At 39.5% G+C, this 22,000-nt stretch overlaps 1 protein-coding gene across 1 annotated transcript in view; it reads left to right on the top strand.

Moving 5' to 3' along the window:
• The window catches only part of LOC114479785 (plakophilin-3-like), a 46,783-nt gene that overhangs the window by 22,595 nt on the left and 2,188 nt on the right, over nt 1–22,000 (top strand). Inside the window, exons 3-12 of the mRNA XM_028473643.1 lie at nt 1,370–1,962; nt 2,052–2,175; nt 8,761–8,965; nt 11,285–11,444; nt 12,931–13,039; nt 14,155–14,319; nt 17,582–17,752; nt 17,830–17,983; nt 21,355–21,550; nt 21,651–21,738. Coding sequence (XP_028329444.1) covers nt 1,370–1,962; nt 2,052–2,175; nt 8,761–8,965; nt 11,285–11,444; nt 12,931–13,039; nt 14,155–14,319; nt 17,582–17,752; nt 17,830–17,983; nt 21,355–21,550; nt 21,651–21,738 — 1,965 coding nt within the window. The remainder of the gene's footprint in view (nt 1–1,369; nt 1,963–2,051; nt 2,176–8,760; nt 8,966–11,284; nt 11,445–12,930; nt 13,040–14,154; nt 14,320–17,581; nt 17,753–17,829; nt 17,984–21,354; nt 21,551–21,650; nt 21,739–22,000) is intronic.

The following is a 22,000-nucleotide window of genomic DNA, read 5'->3' as shown; positions in this document are numbered from 1 at the left end:
CAAGACCGAAGAGGGCAATCCGCAAGGACAGTTATGGCTACCAGAACTTCCTTGCCAACCGCATTGGTGAGATCCAGAAGACTCGAGGTGGGTTGAGGGCAGTCCCGATATAGCAGACATCATTACAAAGGGAGCAACTCCTAAAGAGCTTAACAAAGGGTCACTCTCGTCGACCCCCCGGCTCGACGAGAGTGAGGGCTGGTGTGCGCCGGCTGACATTGGACCCTGGAAAGAGAGACATGACTGATGTCAAAGGCTACCCATGGCGCAGGCTGAGAGCTACCCAGAAGGCTCTGAGAGGACGGGGTTTAAGACAGGGACGTAGGGACCTGCTCGGCTATTCCCGTTCCTCTCATTGCCAGGGCTCGACAAAGGAATGCCAACATGCCCACCACCACCGTCATGGAGAGGTGTTTGGAGATTGGTGGCACTGGTTTCTGCTGAAGACCAACAGGAGAACTCCAAGAACTCTGTGATTGGTTACTTAGAGGGTAACCCTGGGAGGCAACTGAGTGATTCAAGGGCAAACCTACACTCTGTAGGAGGAAAGGTGGTGGGGCCTACCGCCTTAGTTAGCTTGTACTTGAGGCCAAGAATGACCACAAAGACCCCCAGAAGGCACTTCTGGTTCATTGTGAACGCCTGTACAAGTTGGGCGCCAAGCTCGGAATCCCAGTGAGTTAAGGAACTGTTGTTTGTTTATTGTGGCCTCCCTGGAACTTCGATCAGTCGGCCAAGTGGGAGTTGTTCGGCTCGAGGTCACTTTAAGAATGAACAGGTCCAGAAAGTTAATAATTAATAATGTTAATTATTAATCAAAGGTAAAATGGGAGAACTGATGTCGACTGGGAGTCATGGCGACTGAGCGTAAGATAGAACAAGAGCTGTGATGTGAAACCTCGGTGACGTCTATTGTTCCAAACGCCGGTATAAAAGCACTGACAGTCAGTTTTGAAGCAGAAGGAGGTCCCAGCAGTCAGCTCGACCTGAACCAGACAGACAAAAACCAAACACCCATCAGAAAGACATCATCCATTGGTTTATAACCTGTGATCTACTGTGGTCTACTGCTACTGTGAACTATGGTCAATAAAGTTTGAGTAAGAACCAACAAGGACAAACACGAGTTGTGAAATCTGTGTGATGCCTGACTAGCTTTTTCGGAGGGCTGAAACCAAAGATCCGAACTGTGTCTTTTTATGCATTTAAACCTTTTTTAACTAAAAGAAATGCAGTGGACAGAGTATTCATTGACCCATGTGCTAATACATATGTTTAGTACATTAGAGTAAATAAAAGGTTATGAATGTGTTTGTTATTTTTGGTGTCCCCTAAATGTTCGTTATCACTAACTTCTCCCACTTCTCAGGTCCCCACAGTACCCCTCTACACCTCAGGCTTCTCCTCACGCTCAGCTGTGGAAACCAGGTCGAGGGTGACCAGTAAAGAAACCAATACGGTCCAAAGCACCTCTCAGACACAGAGCAGAAGCAGGCGCTCCAAGTCCCTGTCCGGAGAGCAGGATGTGCTTCCTCTGCCTGTGCCAGCATGCTCAGAGGCTGTTGGGGTGTCAGGTGGCAGCCTACGGCGCAGCCTCAGTGGGATCCTGGCCCAGGAGCGAGGCTGCTTTCCTCAGGAGGAAATCCCTCAGCACTACACCTACAAAGGCCCGTCCCACCGCACCATCAGTCGCATCACCAACAGACAGCAGCAGCACGGCCAGCAGCAGAGCTCCACCCTGGGCCAAGATGGGTGGCTGGGGAACGGCAGGGGTTACTCTGCTACGGGGGACACATGGAGAACACAGTGGCAACAGCAGATGTCCAGGGCTGGCAACACCATACAGATTTGCCCGTCCACCCCTTTGCAACGGGCAGCCTCCCTCCGCAGCCTCAGGAGTGTTGGGAAAGGAGTGGATGTTTTGGAAGGGGCTTCCATCCACAGCTTTGACCCACTGCGAGAGTAAGATAGATACTCAGATGAAGTCAAGCTAAAAAAAAGAAGTAAAAGCATTGTTCTTGTGTGTGTGTGTGTTGTGTGTGTGCGTGCAGGATCCAGGGTTTGGACATGGTTACAGCCGTTAGTTACCTATCAGAGGCAGAGTCAGCCCTTCAAGTGGTGGGAGCAGCTTACATACAGCACCAATGTTACCACAGCAATGACGCCAAAAATGAGGTACAGTAGGTGTGTGTGTGGAATAAACAGATGAACGACAAATCAACACTGGAGATTGTGTGGAGAGACTGTGAAAAATCACTTTCATATTTTCTGGAGCTGTCCCTCTGTGGCTCCATTTTGGCAAAGTGTCCTGGAGGCAGTTTTTAAGAGAACATTTCCTTTTAATTTTAAAATGGTGTACCTATGTGATTTAGAACATATCAACTGTGCCAAGAGTGATAAATACATGTTAAGGGTGTTGTTAGTGGCATGTAAGAAGTCCTTGACTAGAAAATGGCTTAAGAAAGATGCACCAACCATATATGAGTGGATTGATTAGCTCTACAATAAATACACAATGGAAAGAATCACATTTAAACTAAAAAATCAATTTGACATATTTGAGGAGAGCTGGTCAAGATGGCTTATCCACGTGTCAACTTTCAGACCTGACTTTATATAACATTAAGTAATCCTTAAAAAATTGGTGTGTAAAAACAGAGGTTATTAGCCCATATTTTAAATCCTTTAAATTGGTATTGTTCAATACTGTTGTATGTATGTATATGTATATTATTTTATTTATTTATTTTATTTTTATTTTTTACTTTCTCCACATAAATACGGGTTCAACATGCAAAATTGTGCATACGTATGTGGTTGTGACGTGAGATGGGTTCTCCCCTTGCCTTGTTGTTCTTGTTGTCCTAAATAATTTTGTTTCTAAAATTAAACCCAATAAAGAATTAATTAAAAAAAAAAAGAAAGACAAATCAACAGATGAAGGAACAGATAGAAGGCTTTAAATGTGATAAACGTAAATGAGCGGCATGAAGATAACCTAAAAATAAACAGAGCGGCGGGTTGTACAGAAGCAAGCACAGCTGTAAGAGGATGAATCTCACCCCCTCACAGCTGTGTGAGTGAACAATGGGGAGTCTTGTTATTAAAGTAACGTTCAAAGTGTCCGCTGTGTGTTCTTGTTTTGAGGTGCTCCCGTACATTCAGTAGTGATTTAGTGTCTTTCTAAGCAGAGGTCTCCTTTGGATCTATGCTTTCCACTTTTTTTCAATGTGTATACCTATTTAGCCTTTCGTCAAATTTACTTTATCATGTTATTAGGTAGCCATTCTCATTTCTATCATTTAGTTTATTGTTGTCAGAAGGATCAACTCATCTCTGTCTTAGGCACTAGTAACAAGGCATTTTAGCTACACACATTGAGGAATTGTTTATTTATTTTGTATTTAGTAATTACAGAGCCCCAGACATTACATGGTAAAAAAATAGAAAAAAAATTGCGGCTACAAAATACTATTTCGTGACCACAAATTAGTATTTATAAATGTTTTTCTTCACTATGTCATGTCTGGGGCTCCGTAAGTAATTACTTTAGTTTGAGTTTTTTTTTATTTTGAGTGTATTTTCTTTAATGAGGTTTGGTGTTAGAGGACCAAAATGCAGGGATTGGAGGAGGCAGTAGTGGATTCAAATAAAAAAAAGTCAATTTAAATATAAAAAACAACAAATGTTTGCAACAAAGATGACCAACGATAAAACGCATAGATTTCTTTTACGGCCTTTTGTTAATTCATACAGATACATTGGACAAAGTGTGTCTTATATCAGTTCAATATAAGATGGGTACTTTTCTGCTCTAATATAAGACAAACAATACTATATTTTATAAGACGGTTGACAACCCTAAATCAACATAGCTAGTGAGTTAGCATTAGCTTAGCCATTGGCTGTGAGCTAGTTAAATATGTACAAAACAGGGAACAACAATTTATATTATCCCATAAAATGACTAAAACCCATCATCAACGCTGTACAAACCATTTCTAGTGGGATGAACTGCGTGGGGGATTATGCTCTGGGACTTCTGGTTTTGACGGAAAATGAACCTTATTAAATGGTCAGGGCGGAAAACCCAAACAATAGCTATGTTCAAAATTGCATGCTAACATTTTGTTCCTACTAAGTCTGATGTCAAAATTAGTATGTAGTGCGTTCACATTAGATAGTATGGAAAATGTTAAGTAAGCGAGAAATACCCGGATGGATACTATATGAGAACAAGGGTGCATACTTATCATACTCAACCTCCCCATGATGCATTGTGGGCAGAATTTAAAATGGTCCTGGGACCGGCTTTAGGCTAAAAATAAATCATCCCCTTTTCAAAATAAAAGCATCTCTTCTTGTCTTCCACTAGTTCTTAATGCTTTTGTTAATAGGGCTCTTGTTTTGAAGTTAACCGCCATTGTGCTACTGACACAATGGCGGGTCTCTCAAAATCTCTGAAATGTCGGAATTAATTGTGTTTCTGTGAGTTTTGTGGATCAAATGACCAAATGTTGATATTCTGCTTGGTCACTTTCTCACTTAAAATGTTTTCAGAAGAAGAAGAAGTTTTCAAAGGTGGAGAATTAGAGGTAATTAGTCTCAGTGTGCTTCAGGTTTTTGTCATTGTAGGTTTAAAATGCATCTTGGGAAACTTGGAAGTATAGTTAAGTAGGAACGCTCATTATCCTAACCATACTAATAGTATATAGTAGACAGTATATACTCATTGAGTGTATAGTACGTTAGTATACAATTTCGAACACAGCCAATATTCTTTTCCACCACTAGAGAGCACTGTAACATCATAAACAAATTATTTAATAATACAAAGCTTGAGGCGAAACACCAGCACATATCGTTTTTTTTTTTAAAAAATGATATGTAATGATAGGTGATGTCGATTGATATTACATTTTATGGCAAATATCGGCCTATAATATAGGTGTGCTGATAATATCACCCACCACTGTTCTAAATATACAGGAAGGATAATAAGGGAATCAAGTACACCTGTGAAAAACAGGAGGAAGCCTAATCACACACACAGCTCCCACAACACACTGACAATAGCAGCAGTGATTACCCAAGCAGGAATACTGGGAACACATTTAATGTATTCTAACTGAAATCATGATAATAATAAGTTCAGTTCAGTTTATTAGCCATTTGCAGTGTGAAAACCACAATGGAAAAAAATGTGCAAGGAGCTCAAAGTGTAGTCAACATTTAAAAAGACATTTCACAATAAAAACAAACGACCAACAATCAATCAGTCAATGCCACTAAAAATACTACTACAATAAAGAGTCACATAAAACCACATAAAATGCTATAATTTTCTCTTATTTGGTGTTTTTGTTGTCATTTTGTGAATTACTGGTAATATTTACTATTCTTATCATTTTGAACTAAAAGTAAAATTATAAAACTCTTTATTTTTAATTGCTTTGTTATTTTCCTTCTCTCTCTCTCTCTCTCTCTCTCTCTTTCTCGTACCCCCTGGAGTGCCATTGCGTACCCCTTGGGTTACACGTACCCCAATTTGAGAAACTGTGGTATATGCAATAGAATGAGTGTGTGTGTGTCAGGGTTATTATAATTCTTGAAATTTAATTTGTTGTTTTTATTATGTTTTTCAGATTTTCCCTATTTTTTTTAAAAGTTAGTTTAACAAGTAATTTAAGACCTGACAAAATATAATTTAAGACCTAGTTTGCAAAATATGGACATATTCAAGATATGAAATGATCAAATTTAGTTTTTTCCTAGTTTGTTCTCTGAAAAGTGCTTTAAATGGGTCCTACCTGTCTTTATTTATGCTGGGTCGGCAGGGAATGCAGAATTATTAAATTTCTCTTTCTTCATTTTGCTTCTCCTTCTAACGTCCCACGGCTTCACCTGTCAAAGCCACTTTATGACAGATGACTGTGACGTCAGCCCCTCTCATGGCGGGACGGGGGTGTTTTGTAAACAATCCGGCTGCATTCAACTCTGCACAGCCACAGAGTGTCTCTGGGCACATGTAAACTGTGCCCAGAGTCACTCCATTGACTCTTATTGAAGAGGAGTTTCTGCACATGTCCAACTTTTAACAAGAGTGGACAGTAAAGAGTTTTGCGCCCCAAGGAGGAAACACGTCACCAATTAGACAATCAGATCAACGAAACAACTTTACACATAATCATTATCTATATAATATTTATTCTGATTATCTAAATACAGATATACATTTGTTTGGTAGTAATTTTAATTAATTATTAATTTTTATCATTTTTTCATGTCTTACTCAAACCAACGTGGTGAGTGGTGGGGCAGCGCCCTAGCTCCCTCTTTTGGCTAGCTGCCACTGGATTAAACTAGATGCTAAATATGTCATTTTTGAAAATTGCCCTCTTAAAGGTGCAGTCCGCAACTTGGAGATCCCTCCCTCCCCCTCCTTCTCCGTTGCTCTCTTGCTCTGCCTCCAATGTCCCTCTCCCAGAGAAACTAATAAGCTAACGTTGGCCTAACTGCAACATCACAGTAATATAACATGCACTTTTAAAGGATATTACTGCAGCACTTCTCTCTCTCTCTCTCTCTTTCAGTCAGTGTGCACACACCAATCTATGAGCAGCAGCAGCAGCAGCACCGTAACAATACAGTAAACTCACAGCAGCACACGGAGGCTGCAGTGAGAGCAGCGTGCACAAGAACAAACAACGCATGCACTACAGAGTTCTAGTGTAACAATTACCATGCTATGAGCATTGCTGTGTTTTGGCCAAGGCGGAGGCTGTGAGCAACAGCTGTCAGACAGTCTATCAAACACAATCCTGACTCTGATTGGTTCTTTTTGCTCGGTCGCAGTGCATTCTGGCAATCTGCCAAAGGCAGCAGGCGGGACTCAATGAGCCTGTTTTTTTTAATCACATGCTACTAGTTTAATGTAAGGCTGTCCTTACGTCAAATACCCTTTTATGTCTGATTGTAAGTTTTGCACCTGTGTTAAACTAATGTGCAGGGGTGGAAAGAGTACAGAAAAAATCTACTTAAGTAAAAGTACTGTTACTTTGATTAAATTTTACTTAAAGTAAAAGTAAAGTTACCGGTGTAAAAATCTACTTGAGGAAAAGTAAAAAGTAGCTCACTTAAAATGTACTCAGAGTAAACGTTACTTATCTCTCCCATGTAATAAAAAAAATAAAAAGATGTGTATACAGATCAAACTAGGTTCTTTTTTTATTATTATAATTTATTAGAGAACACCATTTCAAAATAACGTGCATGAGAACAAGCTATGGCTAACCTGAATAAATAAAATAAAATAAATGTCAAGGATGTCAATTCGTTGAGGTGCTTGTGTCAATACATCCAATGTGTCAGAGCTTTCAGTAAATCACCTCTGAAAGCAAGAAATGGGTACAGTATGTTATATAAAGTCTATGAAATATTGTAGGAGGAATGAGCTGAAGGAGGAAAAAATTATACTGACGCCCATGGGTGACTTGCACGCGCTTACAAATACAGTTTTATAATAATAATAATAATTGTAATTAAAATTACATGATCATTGTGCAAAAGTGCTGATCAATTGGCTACAACACCTGTAGCTGTTATAAAAATAAATGCGCACACAATGCATAAAGATGCACAGTGGCTTATCTGGCACTGCTGGAGGACGAGGCGCACAGGAGACCAGAGTCAGCGCCAGGCAGTATTAAATGGGGGGGCATTAAGAAGACTTCGGGGAGCAAAAACACTCCAGTCTGAGTCGCACTCAAACCCCCCCGCACCAAAATCTGCGCACTTCTGGGCGGGTGGGTCCACAACCTCCACAGCAGTAACAGCTATTATGTAAACAAACTTGCAAAACATCTTAACGACCTTAGCCTGACAGTCAAGGATACATGAGGTTTGTTTGTCGCGTACATACAGTATATACGACTACTGAATAGTAGTTTATGACATGTAGTGAACTAGTATTAGGGTGTTCAGCTTTATGTGCACAGTGTGCAGCAGGGGTGAAAGAAAGAAGGTAAATAATAGTAAATGAGCATTTAACGACAACCTAGTGCTATATAAACACAGCCACTAAAACAAAGTTATCTCGTGAACAAACCTCTGATGAAGTGATTGCTACAGACATGTGCATCAGCAGATTCTGCTCCTCCCGACCGCAGACGTAGGTTTAAAATCCACTTTTTATGGTGTTGTCCTGTGACCTTTTTACGTTTCTCACCTTTGTGAATGACAACCTTCAGTATTCTTTAAAATCTCTTTTCCTTTTCTCGATTAGAACGATTGGAGCAGCCGTAAACTCCACAAAACATGAGCATTTTGATGATTTCAGATTCTCAAGTTTCCTGCTCTCCATCAGAATTTAACGCTCTCGCTTTGTCGCGATGCAGCAATGTGAGTGACGTCACGTGAATCATCAAATGTTGCAGACTCCCGTCTATGTGCGGGATTTATTTTACTCTGCAACGGAATCTATTTTAAATGTCGTGAAGTATTGTTACTTGAAACAAAATTTACTTAAGTAAAAGTAAAATTACAGATTTTAAAAAGTACTCAAACAAGTAGAAGTACACAAAAAAGCTATTCAATTACAGTAACGAGAGTAAATGTAATTTGTTACTTTCCACCCCTGCTAATGTGGAATATAGGCACTTTCTATGGATCTTCTTCTTATGTCTGTGTCTGTAGTGACTGTAGAGACTTGATGGGATGTAATCCAGAACGCTCATTTTTCCTTTCTGTGTTGTCGTTTAGGTCCGAGCTCTCCAAGGAGTTCCAGCTCTAGTGAATCTCTTGTCCGCCGACAACCAGGAAGTGCAACAATTTGCAGCTGCTGCCACGAGGAACCTCATCTATGAGAATGCTGCAAACAAAGCAGCACTGATTGACGCGGGTGGATTAATACCTCTCGTAAGCCTGCTTAGCAATCACGATGAAGAGCTACAAAAGTCTGTTACAGGTAGTGAAGCTTTTTGCTTTGAGTAATGTTCATGTTTCTAAATGTATCATAAGATACACACAATGGCCCTTATTTATCAACCCTTGCATGAAAACAGGTGCTAATCTGAGTGCACATTTGGTCCGTATCTGACCAATCTCAATGTACAAATGATCGGGTGTTGATAAATGTGACGGCATGAAGTTGATTGTTATTAACTTGTTACGCCCTCCTGTTTCGGAGGCCCCGCCCACTCAGGTCAAAAGAAGAAAAGACGAAAATCGGCGTCTTCACATCTGAGGTGAAGCAAAACAAAGATGTGCTTTTTGAATGCGTGAAAACTGGAATTAAAGCTGCAATATGTAAATCTTTTTTGTTTTTTTTTTGATGCACGTTTCTGACCTGAGAGAAGGGACAGCCCCATGGCTCTATATTCTAGCTGAAGTCTCTGAGGTGACTTTTGGCATAGCAATGGCAAGTCAAAGCAAGAGGAAAAAGGAAGACAGAGGTGGAGAAGCAACAGAATAAAGGCACAAATGTGTTCAGGGGGAACGCTGTCCGCGGAGGTTCCTTGGTGTGCGGCGGACTGCGAGCGATCTGCTTTCAGTCCGTGCTCTGTCTGCCCTGAGTCAGACAGAGAGAGTGAGAACAGATGGAATAAATAGCTTTAAAATTATAAGAAACTTTGTTGGAAACAAAGAACAGACCCATTTAATTTGCAGTGTGGAGTCTGCTCTGATCAGCTGGGATTAGGAGGCGGAGGAGCGGCTGTCAGCCTCTTACTGTCCTCACAGCAGAGAGTGATGCAGAGAGAGACATGCTTTCAATTCATGTCTCTAATAAGACATCAGAAAACTCTCCAATAACACAAGATAAAGTCCCAGCATTTGTTACCAGTCTCTATGAAGAAAAGAATCGCAAAGAGTTCCACAGTTATGCACGTGCACGCAAGCGTTCCCAAGAAGACCGGTGAGTTTTTCAGAAGGGGAGGAGGGAGTGTGGAGTGCCTTACGATTCTACATATTGCAGCTTTAAAGAAGCACATTTAATTGCTCTGTGGAAGAAGATCAGCTACTGAGCAGGTGACGTCTGCCCCCCTGTGTGCGCTGAGAACAGCTTCACAGCAGAGATCCTGGAGACACACACAGAAATTACGTTTATATAGTCCTCAATCAGCACGCTTTATTCAAATAAATATCACATTAAAAGAAATTAATGATTTATATGCTTTTAAAAAGCACTAAATGTTGTCCCTTGTCTGTGTTTATTATGCCTTCAGCCATATTCACCTATAATCAGTGTTGGGAAAGTTACTTTAAAAAAGTAATTAGTTATAGTTACTCACTACTTGTTCCAAAAAGTAACTGTGTTAGTAACTAAATTACTCTATAATAACAGTAACTCATTACCAAGGAAAGTAACTATTTGCGTTACTGTTAAAAAAAAAAAAAGTTGCTATATGTCAAAGAATTCAGATTTTTTTAGATGCGTGTGTTGTGAGGTGCTTCATTAAATTAGAGTTGCTTACAACGGATGTCGACAAAGTCTTCACTCCTGGATATAATGTACACTTCACATGCACGTTCTTACCTTTGACCACAATTAATTTAAAGTAGTGTTTGTATCGTCACCTTAAAAATGTCAACTTTTCATCAGACTGCTCCACGCTCACCATCTCTGCTGCTTCATCAAATCTGTAGTGGTGTGTGCGCGCGTGCGCGTGTGCTGGCACGTCGCCTTAGCCAATCATAATTGCTCACCTTGGTTTTAACCTGCCTCCTCTTGCTGGCACATGTGTAAAAACACTGGCTCTGATTGGCTACCATGAAACATGACGTGGCCTTAGCCAATCATAATTGCTCACCTTGTTTTTAACCCACCTCCTCATCACCATCATGGTGATGCTTTCGGATAAAAGTTTATTCAATCAATACATGTAACGCACAGCATTGGAAAACCAAACAAGTGGTATCGGTCTTGACGTGGGCTTTAAAAAATCAAAGACAAATGTTTTAATAATCTATTTAGATCTGCCATGGATCCTGTCCTGCTTATGTTTAAATGATAGCTGAGGTTTGTTATTTTCAGTCTCAGTTAGATTTTGCTGCTGAACCACAAATCCACACACTCAGATTATCCTACACAAGGTCAGACATGATGTGAGATCTGATCGTAGCGTACGCTCACTTCACAATTGATAAATGCCGTAGCTTGCGTGAATTTGGTCGGACACACATCGTATGCTCAGATCTGAACGTACAGACGATTAATAAATGAGAACCAATGTATCGGATTTATTTCATGTTTGAGAGCAGAAACAAGAGATGCGTCTGCCTTCAGGTATCCTGTGGAATCTGTCCTCTCGAGATAACCTGAAAGAGAAGCTGGCCGTGGAAGCTTTACCAGCACTGACAAAGAGAGTGTTGATGCCTTTAAGTAAGAACATCCCACTGAGCCCATCTGAGAGAGACATCTTCAACAACACAACTGGCTGCCTCAGGTACGTTTGCGGAGCCCAGTCTATTAGTTTAATGCTTCACAGATATGAGTGAGATGCTTATGGGATATTATGTAAAATATCACATCATGTCACATTAATCCACTTATTTCATCATAGCTGTTTATCAAAAACGATTTTTTTTTATTTGACAGAAGCTGAACTAAAGCAAAATTGTTCACTAAAACTATCATCAACTTTATTCATAGTTTAATCAACAAATACAAATCAGAAATGAATACTCCCCCCTACATTTACAGGGGGGTTAAACTCCTTTTAGTTACCCTCAGGAAGTAAGTACGCCGCAGATTTTAGGCAGGAAAAAATTATAATTTCCCATGTCATGTATAAATGACGACAGCGATGATATCCAAGCAATAAGTGACAGATATCCACCCTGTAGTTAAATCTCCTTAATTTTTGTAAATTAAGGAGAGCTCTGAGAGCAGCAGCTTAAAGGGGCGGTATTATGAAAAAATCACTTAATAATGGTTTTGCTACAGTGATATACATCCCTTTAGCCTCATTCAGTGGGCTAAATTTGAAAAAGGTCTGTTTCCTCCCTCCCTTGTTATTCCACATTTTGAAAAAAGTCAGCGCCAAGCTGGCGAGTTGGATCTTCCCCGCTAATTGACGTCACAACGCGGAAACTCCCCCCCCTGACAATCCTAGATCCTCCTACCCTATAAGAATGTGAGCTCCTCCCTCTCAAACTAACTCACAGCGAAAACAAACACTGTGGGTTAATATATACATAACACATTATTGTCATATATGTAAAGCTACATACACAAAATATGTTCTCTGCATTTAACCCCTCCCAGAGGAGCAGCGGACAGCCACGGTGTAGAACCCAGGGAGCAGTTACGTTTTTAGTATCCGTCATATGGCCTCGTATCACCTTTGACTTGATCTGATGTGTGTGTGACACAACACTCCATTGAGTGTTTGAAGCAGCTGAATTTCTCCGCTGCTGCTGCTGTGATAAACACAGCCTGAAGCGCTGAGATGGACTCACAATCACAATAGCCGCTTAAATAACAATGTGTTTTATTGTAATGTGCAGTTTTTTGGCTGAAAATAACAACAGTGTGTGGATAGAAAAAAGAAAATCGCTTTGGTGATCACTGATCTACCTCGCCAGAGCGAGACATGAAGTCAGCGTCTACAGACACGCCTACTCATTAATACGCATAAGTAAGCTCCAAAACAGCCCAATTTTTAGAACTGCTCAGAAAGTCACTTTTCAGAGGCTAAAACTCTGGACAACAGGCGAGTTTGGGAAAATAAATCTCAAATACTATGTTGTTGAGGTTCTTAAAACAAATGGAGATGGGTGAAAAATGGCATAATACACCTTTAAAGCTGTCCGTGATGATCTCTCCACTGCTGACAGTTTTATGAACCGTTATTCACTGACTTCAAAGCCTGATGTGGGTTTAAGTAGTGTTTTTGTTTTTTTTTGGGGTGTTTGTGTTTTTCGGAATAGGAACTTGAGCTCCATCAATCAGAGAACAAGACAGAGGATGAGAGACACGTCAGGTCTGCTGGATTATCTGGTGTCCTACATTCAGCAGGAGGAAAAGATGAATAACAAAGTATGTCAAATGTAATACACTATACATGTTTAAAAAAAAACATGTTCACACAGCGGCCCCAGAGGACTAAAACTGTTCATAACTGTGAGAGGTCACAGTGAAACATGACCCTGCATATTTCCTCTCCTGTTCTTTGTTAAAGTGCTCCCACTTCAGTGGAAATGTTGTTTTTAAGCTCCTGCTTGAGCTCAGTTCAAGGCCTCACCACAACTTTTTTTCTGTTGTTAAATGTTAGTTGTTTCTTCGGAGCTCTATTGGAAATCTGCACACTTTTGTCAAACTCCTTTGGTGATCTGGGGATATTTACTTTTCTAAGCAGGTCTAGATCACACTGACCCAATGTGCTGCTGATTGCCAAAGAGCTTTTCAGATTTCATAGCACCCAATGTAAGGTGTAGCATTAACTGGCAGGCACATTTTTAACCTTTTTTATAATAAAAAGTGCAACAGAAAGCATTAAACAACAGTTTAAAAATTACAGCATTGAACAGAGTTTGAAATCAACAAGAAATAAAAACATTAAATCAACAATAAAATGTCTAAAAATGTCAATAGGGAAAAAGAATACTTTTATATTAGACAATAGGCAAATTCAGGATATTAATCCCAGTCTCTCTCAACTAGTTTTTATCAGTTTTGAAGAATCATCTTGAGTGAGAAGTGAAACGCGCATTTTTGGTACAAAAACAAAGACCAATTGTTTTCCCTGTGCAGACTGGATAAGAAAGGAAACAATGACCATTAAAAAAGATGTTCTTCGGCCGCTCGCATGCCCTTAGGTCTGAGAGAGTGGGCATGTATGTTCATTGTGGAGGCGCAACGCTGGCAGGCACTTCCTGGAGGGGGCCATTCAGACATCAGTGACGTCACTCAAGTCTGAACCGGAGGGACCGCTCGTTTTTCAGAAGAGGGCTGAGCAGCAGCTGAGTTAGCAGGATTAGTGAGGATTGCTCAGAGATGCTGATGATGAGGAATTAACATTGTAACAAGGTTAAAAGCTCAAAAAAGTTTATATACCATGATATAGGACCTTTAAGCAAATTTAAAACTCTTGTGTGATTTTGTAATGTTTTTGGCAGATCTTCTGTGTTATTGGTGTACTTCTCTGTTTTCAGGGTTTTGAGAACTCGATGTGTATTATGAGGAATCTGTCCTATCAGCTGTACTCTGAGCTCCCACCCTCAGCCCGCCTCCATCTGGAGGGTCCAACCAGAGCCTCTGCTGCACAGGACAGTAACACCATTGGCTGCTTTTCTCTGTATAACAGACGGAAACCTGAGGTAATCATTACCACACTCACTGGATTACACATTGGATCCACTTTGCTTTATATACTGCCAAATAGCACACATTCCACACAGTGGCTCTGATCTTAGGAAATGAAAAAGGGTTTTAAAAAGTGAACATTTTGTTTGAGTCTTATTAGCAATATTTTCATTAGTGGCACATTTGGAATGTTGAAAATCCTGAAATTTAAAGCGTTTCTTATAAGTGGTGTATGCTCTCTTTTTTACGTACGCTCCTGAGTAGCACTTCATCAGAGCACGCTCAGATGGGAACATTGTTCCATCGCTGTCGCTGGCAGGTTTCTCTGGACGGCTTTTACATGAGTCATGACCACCTGTGGCTCAGGCTGAGGGCCGGATTCGTCCGAATTGAGCAAACTGTTGCTTCAAAAACGAATTGATGCAACTACAAATAAAAGAGAATGCGTTTTTGAGCATGCAATGCCAGTGTCCCAAAATTGAAGTTTTCTGAGCAGCGTGTCTTTTTAAACAAAACCTGAGAGATGCCTTTTGGAGGAGGTGTTTTGGTTGATTATTCGGAAAACATGTCGGTGATTGGGCAGTGTCTCTGCTTTCAGCCTGTGGGTGTTTCTTGAGCGTATGTGTGTGATGACAGACAAACAGAGGGGTTCTAAGCATAACACAAACGATGAAAATTAATTCAGCATAATTCAAATAATCTTTTCAACAACATATCTTGAAATATCATGTATTATGAGACACTTTGATACCAAGCATTACAAGGAAGTATTGCTTAAGAAATTGGGTGGGAATTTTACTTATGTATGCTTTTTCTTTATTGTATGGTTAATAGTAAATACCTTATGCTAACTTTCGTAATGTTTTCTAGTGTTTTAAGCACTCCGTAAATTATGAAACATTTAAAATAACATTCTGTTGGGTATAGGATTACAGGAAAACAGTGGCATAGGACCGAGAATATTTGCAATTTCAATTTCTGCAGGAACCATTCCAATAAGGTTTTCTTTTGTGACTTTTCAAACATAGTAACAGTTTCTTTGTTCTCATTTTGGAAGGAAAAACAGAGAGCTGGTGTTTTTTCACAGTCCTGTGGGACCTCTGGTTAGTGTTTTGGAGGTGACAAATCACCTATTGGAGCTGTTATTGTTTCGGCAGATAACTGCTGCCAGTGTTCAGCCTGGGATGCGAACAGATTTAACAGACACAAAGTTTTAGAGAACCAATAATCAATGATTTATTAATCAAAAGCAGGAAAACAGAATACTTATCATTGACGCAGCTGCGGCCTTCTATTGGCTACGAAGATTCCCAGCAGAAGAGCCCGGAACTCTCGTTCCCACGGGTTTTGTCCAATTGTTATCTCTCGATCCTCCAACATGGCATAACTTTCAGCCTTTTCTAGCAATGCAAGCAGGCTTTTTCCACTGCTCTCTGCATTGTCTTCTTTCTTCAGCCGCCAGATGCACTATGTTCTAAACGTGGTGTTGAAATGCAACTATCTCAGCCGTAGTGGTCGTTTCATCGTATGATATGTAGGAAAAATAAAAGAATCACATTTGTAGTAAGTTGAGTACAGAGAGGAACCAGCAGTGTTACTCAAGTCAAAAAAATGTTTTATACTTTTCATTCTTTTAATTTTTATACATTCAAAGACACATCTGAGGTCTTTATTCATTTGAATTACAGAAATCATCTTGACATTTAGCAGAAGACACTTTGCTCAAGGCCATTACAAAAGCATTACGCATAATCATATCTACATATATACTGTATGCTGGCGCCTAGATTTGAGAAAAAATAACTTGTCTGTACTTCTTATAGATATAACTTGTAGGAAACATCTCGATTGCAAAATCTAGTTGGTATTATCAAAAGTTTTCTCTACATTAGATTGTTTTAAATGTAATGTTCTGCAACTGATTCTAATGATCTTACTGTTTTCTAGATTGTTTTATTATTTCCAGTGGCAGTTCTAAGCATGTAGAACACTGATTGGCATTGCAGGTTGTTATATTATTATTCATTTCTAAGTTTAGCTTATACAATCATTATGGAGTTAATTATTCTAAAGTACATGTTATATGTGTCACTGTTTTTATTTTAACCTGTGATTAGGAGTGGTGTATAGGATTATCAAAGGGGTTAGATTTCTTTTAAAAAGCTTTTGTAATGTATTTTGGGCTGTTTTCTTTATATGAAGTTCTGTTTATGTCTGAAGATTGATTGGTTGGATACATTTTGTTATGCTGTAGATATTTTGAAACAAGGTGTCAGGATGGGGTTTTATTTTGGAGGGCAGGCAGGAACTCTTGACCTCCCTCCCAGCAGTTTTCTCCTGCTGGGCACCAGCTGTTGGTGATTGGACACCAGCTGCAACTAACGGCTGTGCATAAATGAGGAGGCTTTGCTTCGGTTTAGTGCTGGGACATTTTCTACTATGTTTTTACCTGTGATCTGGGCTCGGAATTAATTTTGGCATGAAATTAAAAATTTCAACCTGTCATGTCTCCATTCTCTACCACACACATTGAGAAGCACTGCTTTACTAACAGACCTGTCTCTCCTTAAATGTACAAACGTTTCTTTAGAATTGGGGCTAAATTTGGGTGAAAGTTGCAAATCTGTAATTTGTTATGAAATTTTATAAATTTGAACTTTAGACAAGAAGAAGAATGTATGTAGGCATCGGGTGCTGACCCGGCACGTCTGTCAATTTTTAAAAGTCCATGTGGCCCCTAAGCCAAAAAGTTTGCCCACCCCTGCATTAGATGATGAACGGACAGCGCTCTGCAGTTAAACTTTGTTACAGCACACATGTTTCTTTTAAGTACACCTATTTATCACACACACTGGGATAAGAGATGAGAGCACATTGTTTAACTGTAGTATGTCCCTGCTGAGGCGGTCAGCATATGAATGGATGAATGATTTCACCCATCCGCGCATACGATCGTGACACCGGCTTCACCAGCTGACTGTAGATCAGTCCATCAAATATAAATCTATATATTTCCTAAAGGATGTCATCGGTAAATTAAAGGATTGCATTTGTTCATTAATAATCTTCTTTCCTAAACGCAGCTGTCAGATCTGCACCAACCAGGATCTCCTATCAATGGGCAGGTCGTTTTCTAAGAGAATTGATTGGTCATGAGGCGGGGCTTTAGCACTCGCTAAGATTCAAACATCAGTCACAACTTATGAAAGCAGTTTGTTAAATGCTGACAGAAAAACTCAGTGTGTGGCAATTGTTGCTGTTTTCTCTCTTCCTCAGCAATACAACCAGAAGCTGCCCACGCTGTCTCAGCCCAAAGGTGCTGATTGGCTGTGGCATCCAAAGGTGGTGCTGCTTTACAAGCTGGTTCTCCAGTGCAGTGACAGCAGCGCCACCAGCCGTGCAGCTGCCATCGGAGCCCTGCAGAATATCACAGCTGGGGAGGCCAGGGTAGGGGCCTCTGTGGTCACATTTGACCTACTCTGTCATGATGATATCAGCTCAGCCATGTTGTCTCTGTGTGCCAGTGGTCAGCACTGCTTAGTGGACGGGTGATTGAGCAAGAAAGGATGCTTCCTATCCTGATGGATCAGTTGGACTCTACCAATGATCTGGAACTGAGGCCTTTGACTGGACTACTTCAAAATCTGAGCAGACATTGCAGAGATAAAGAGCACGTGGGTGAGTGCAACAAAGAAATAATAAAAATTATGATAGTAAATATTTAGATAAATATAAACATTACCTTTTGTCTTCAATTATTTAGATTTGAATAATGGGAAGAAAAAGACGGGACAATCCGTGTGTACCCTTTGTTCTTTGGTTATTTCGTTTTAAAACCAAATCAAAATAACAAATAAACAGTGTGGTTATTTTGGTTTACTGTTTTAAAACCAGATAAGCATGGTTTTTCTGTTTTTTCTTTAGTTTTTTGTTTTTTTCAACTTGACCTGTTTGTGTGATGGGGAAATTAGGGCGAGAACTGAAGTCCGCTGCACCTCCCTCCCCAGGTCCTGAACCAGGTCTCCTCACACAATAGGACTGTTAAAGATTTATTTCAGCAGTTTTCTACTCCTGCTCATGTTTTCATTCACTGTGTGGATGTTTTAGCTCGTAAAAAGCTGCTTACATTTAAGTTATGTTTTGTGTTGTTAAGGTCCAGATAAAATGGTGACTGGGCGGACTTTTGCTCCCGGCCCGGACATAAAAAGAAGCAACGAATAAGTCATATTACTGGTAAATTGAAATGTTATTAATACATAAAGGAATCAAAACCCAAAAATGGTTGTTACGTAAAATATGCTCATGATATGTGGAACCAGAGGTGGTGTAATGAATCTACTGGTGCGCCATGTTTTTTGAGATCAACTTCCGTGTGTGTTGACGGCTGCTGTTAGCGGTTTTATAACATGCAAAATAAACATTTTACTGCCCTGAAAAAAGCTGTAGTAGTTTTTGCAAAAGTGTCAAATCGTAGAAGTTCAAACATCTATTGTTGCTCACACCAGCCTCACAGTCGATAGTCAGTCACCAGTTTATTTGGATACTCTTTGGACCATAACACTGCAAAACAAAACTTAAACGTGAGCAGCTTTTTATGAGCTAAAACATCCACAGACTGAATGAAAACCTGAGCAGGACTAGAAAACTGAAATAAATCTTTAACAGTCCTATTGTGTGAGGAGACCTGGTCCAGGACATAAGGAGGGTAACCAGGTGCAGCAGACTTCAGTTCTCATTCTAATTTCCCTGTCACACAAACAAAACAAGTTTTTAAAAAATAAAAAAATAAAAAATGCTGCTCATCTGGTTTTTGGTATTTTTGTTTTGGTTTTAAATCAGTAAAACAAAACCACACTGTTTATTTATTTTGATTTGGTTTTAAAATGGAATAAGAACAAAAAGTACACAGTATTCAACACCCCCCAAATCTTTTAGACTTTCTATATGCAATGTACCACAAGAGATATTGTTTATTTAAAATAGAAATTTCGTCAGATAAATTAAGTCTGGTGATGGATTGTTATGAAGTGCTATTAAAAGTTACTACTTGAGCTCAGATTTTTGTCCAACAAACAAAGAGAATTGATGCAACACTTTGCAAAAATGTCAAAAAATCCAACACAGTTCATGGTCAGATACTGTACGTACAGTTTTCTAATTACAAATGCACCACATTTCCAGACACATAGTATCATTCTATAGCATACTCAAATAACTATGCTACCAAATTTCTTTAAGAAAATGCATCAAATATTTAAAAAAAAAAAAACAAAAAGAAATTTTCCTCTTTAGCACACGGTTCATGACACTTCGATTTCGCCTCTGTCTCTTTAAGAAACTCCAAACTTGTCTGACACGCCCATGAACACGCCCCCTTCAGTACAAACACACATGGATTGTGTTTTTCTGTGCGCTGTATTTGGCTACTTTCTACATTTTACATCACTACAGTACATTAGAATGATTATCAAAGTGAGGAATGCTAACGTACGGACGGAGATCTCTCTCACACACACACACACACACACACACACACGCTTACCTGTGCTGCTGCTGGCTCTGAAGCAGTAGTCCAGAGTAGGGATTGCATTGTTTTTTAGTGTCAGTGTACTTATGAATCCATTTTCAAATAAACTCTTGTTTTAAAGCAGTCATCTGAAAAGTGCCTGGAACAAACATGGCAGATCTTTTTGGGACGAGGGCCGCTTCATAAGATAAACTCCACCAATTTTTGACAAATTGTTTCATCCAAAAGAGGGCTGTTTTCTTTGCATCCAAAACTACATTTACAAAAGGCCTTTTTAAAAACTAAAGGCAGGCACGATGAGCAGAGTAAACTTGTTGACAGTTATTTCTCAGCTGTTTTTGATGGAGGTGCATCCTGGAAGCGGGGGTAGGGGTGAAAGTTGTTTTTTTTTTTGTTTTTTTTAATGCGTACATAAATGAGTACAGACAACATAAGCCATGGGTTTCTTACAAAATAAATAAATGCTTAATCTGCTGAGGTGGTGCTGTGGGCTGAACTAAGGAAGAGAACATAGGAAGGGGGCGGGGCCTCGTCCCTTCGCGCAAAAAGGCAGGAAAATGGCTGCTGGCAGGAGATTTAAAGATTACTCAAAAGTATGTGAATCAATCTGAGCAACACTTGAGGTTTGTTTTTCAGGAGGGAATGACACACTAACATGATATAAAGCTTGAAAAAGGGATTTTTATATTATTCCCCCCTTTAAAATGCTTATTTGTCTTTCAATTTTAACAGCACAAAAAATTAGGTCAAGTCTCAGACCGATGAATGATGATCTTTACCAGTTTTGTTCACTTATTTTTGTTCAAATTACCAAAAACTAATTCAGAATAACGTGTCTATTTTTTAAATCGTACTTGTGGTGAATTTTAATAATTATTATTTTATTTTATTTGTAGAGCACTTTACATTTGAAAATCTCAAGTGCTACTGAGTTTAAAAGAATAAAGAAATTGTAAAAACCTGCCGTTTCTGGCCAGAAACAGCAGGGGGGACGAAAGACCCTCCAATCACCCCAAAAACGCTTGTATTACCCTCACAGGGACTACGAGAAGGATTTATTAAGGTGAAAAAATTACTTCTTTTTTTACTATCATTTAAAAGCAGCTGTCGTCTGTGGGATCTTCAGGTGGTGAGCTCTTTTAACAGATCATATATATTACTAGCGGTTAACTTTCTTTTATGCCCACTACAAAGTCAGAGAAATCAGGTGGAACGTAATGACATCACATTAAGCCAAACATGGCTCTTCCCCATAGATTGTACTTTAAGGTATTTAATTGTGCAAACAATACTTCAAATGTGTTTTTAATAAATGAGCACATATTTTATTTATTGGTAATACAGTACAGTTATATAAAGGTGCTGCATTAAACCCCACATTTAATGTAGCTAAAACCAGCCCTTTTTTTAATGATGATGGGACATTGTCTGCATGGTAGGTGTGTAATTTATGCGTTTGAGACTGTATGAAGATTCCATGTTTTATTGTGGAGTCAGTCGGCCTTTCTCTCTGTTCCCACAGCCAAGAACGTAGTAAGTGGACTGGTCTCCAAGCTGCCCAGTGATGGACTAGAGAAGTCCTTGTCCAGTGAGGTGGTGGTCAACATCTGTGGAGCCCTCAATCACCTGGTCACCTGCACTTCCTTGGCAGCCCGAGACATCACTTACTATAACGGCCTTCCAAAACTGATGGGGATCAAGAACTCCCACGACAACAGGTAGGACTGCCTGTTTTTTTGTTTTTTGTTTTTTTTTTTACTATCATTGCAGTTACCATTTTAATGGACAATTATTTTTTTTCTGTTTTTCTTGGCCCAGCTCTGGGAGTCTAAAAGCAGCTAAAGCCGCCTCCACGGTCCTCTGCAACATGTTCCAGTACAGCAAGCTGCACAGAGACTACAAACTGGTGAGACCAACAACAGTCACGCACTGGCAGCCAAACACACCACATTGGAATGTTACAGTATATTTATGATTTCTCCTAGTAATAAGCACTACAAAACATTAGAAATGACAAATTAAAAAAAAAATAAACATGCACGTGAACATGTTTTTATTTTAGTTTCTTTGATAAAAATCACTCAAACTTAATTAGCAATGTTTAGAAACAAACAATTCGCTGCTATGATACTGATTTAATGTAATTTATTTTTTAATATTTAAAATTT

Source organism: Gouania willdenowi, chromosome 3 (assembly GCF_900634775.1).
Source record: "Gouania willdenowi chromosome 3, fGouWil2.1, whole genome shotgun sequence".
Lineage (NCBI taxonomy): Eukaryota > Metazoa > Chordata > Actinopteri > Blenniiformes > Gobiesocidae > Gouania > Gouania willdenowi.
Note: the sequence above shows the minus strand (reverse complement) of the source record. Positions and strands in the feature narration are given on the sequence as shown.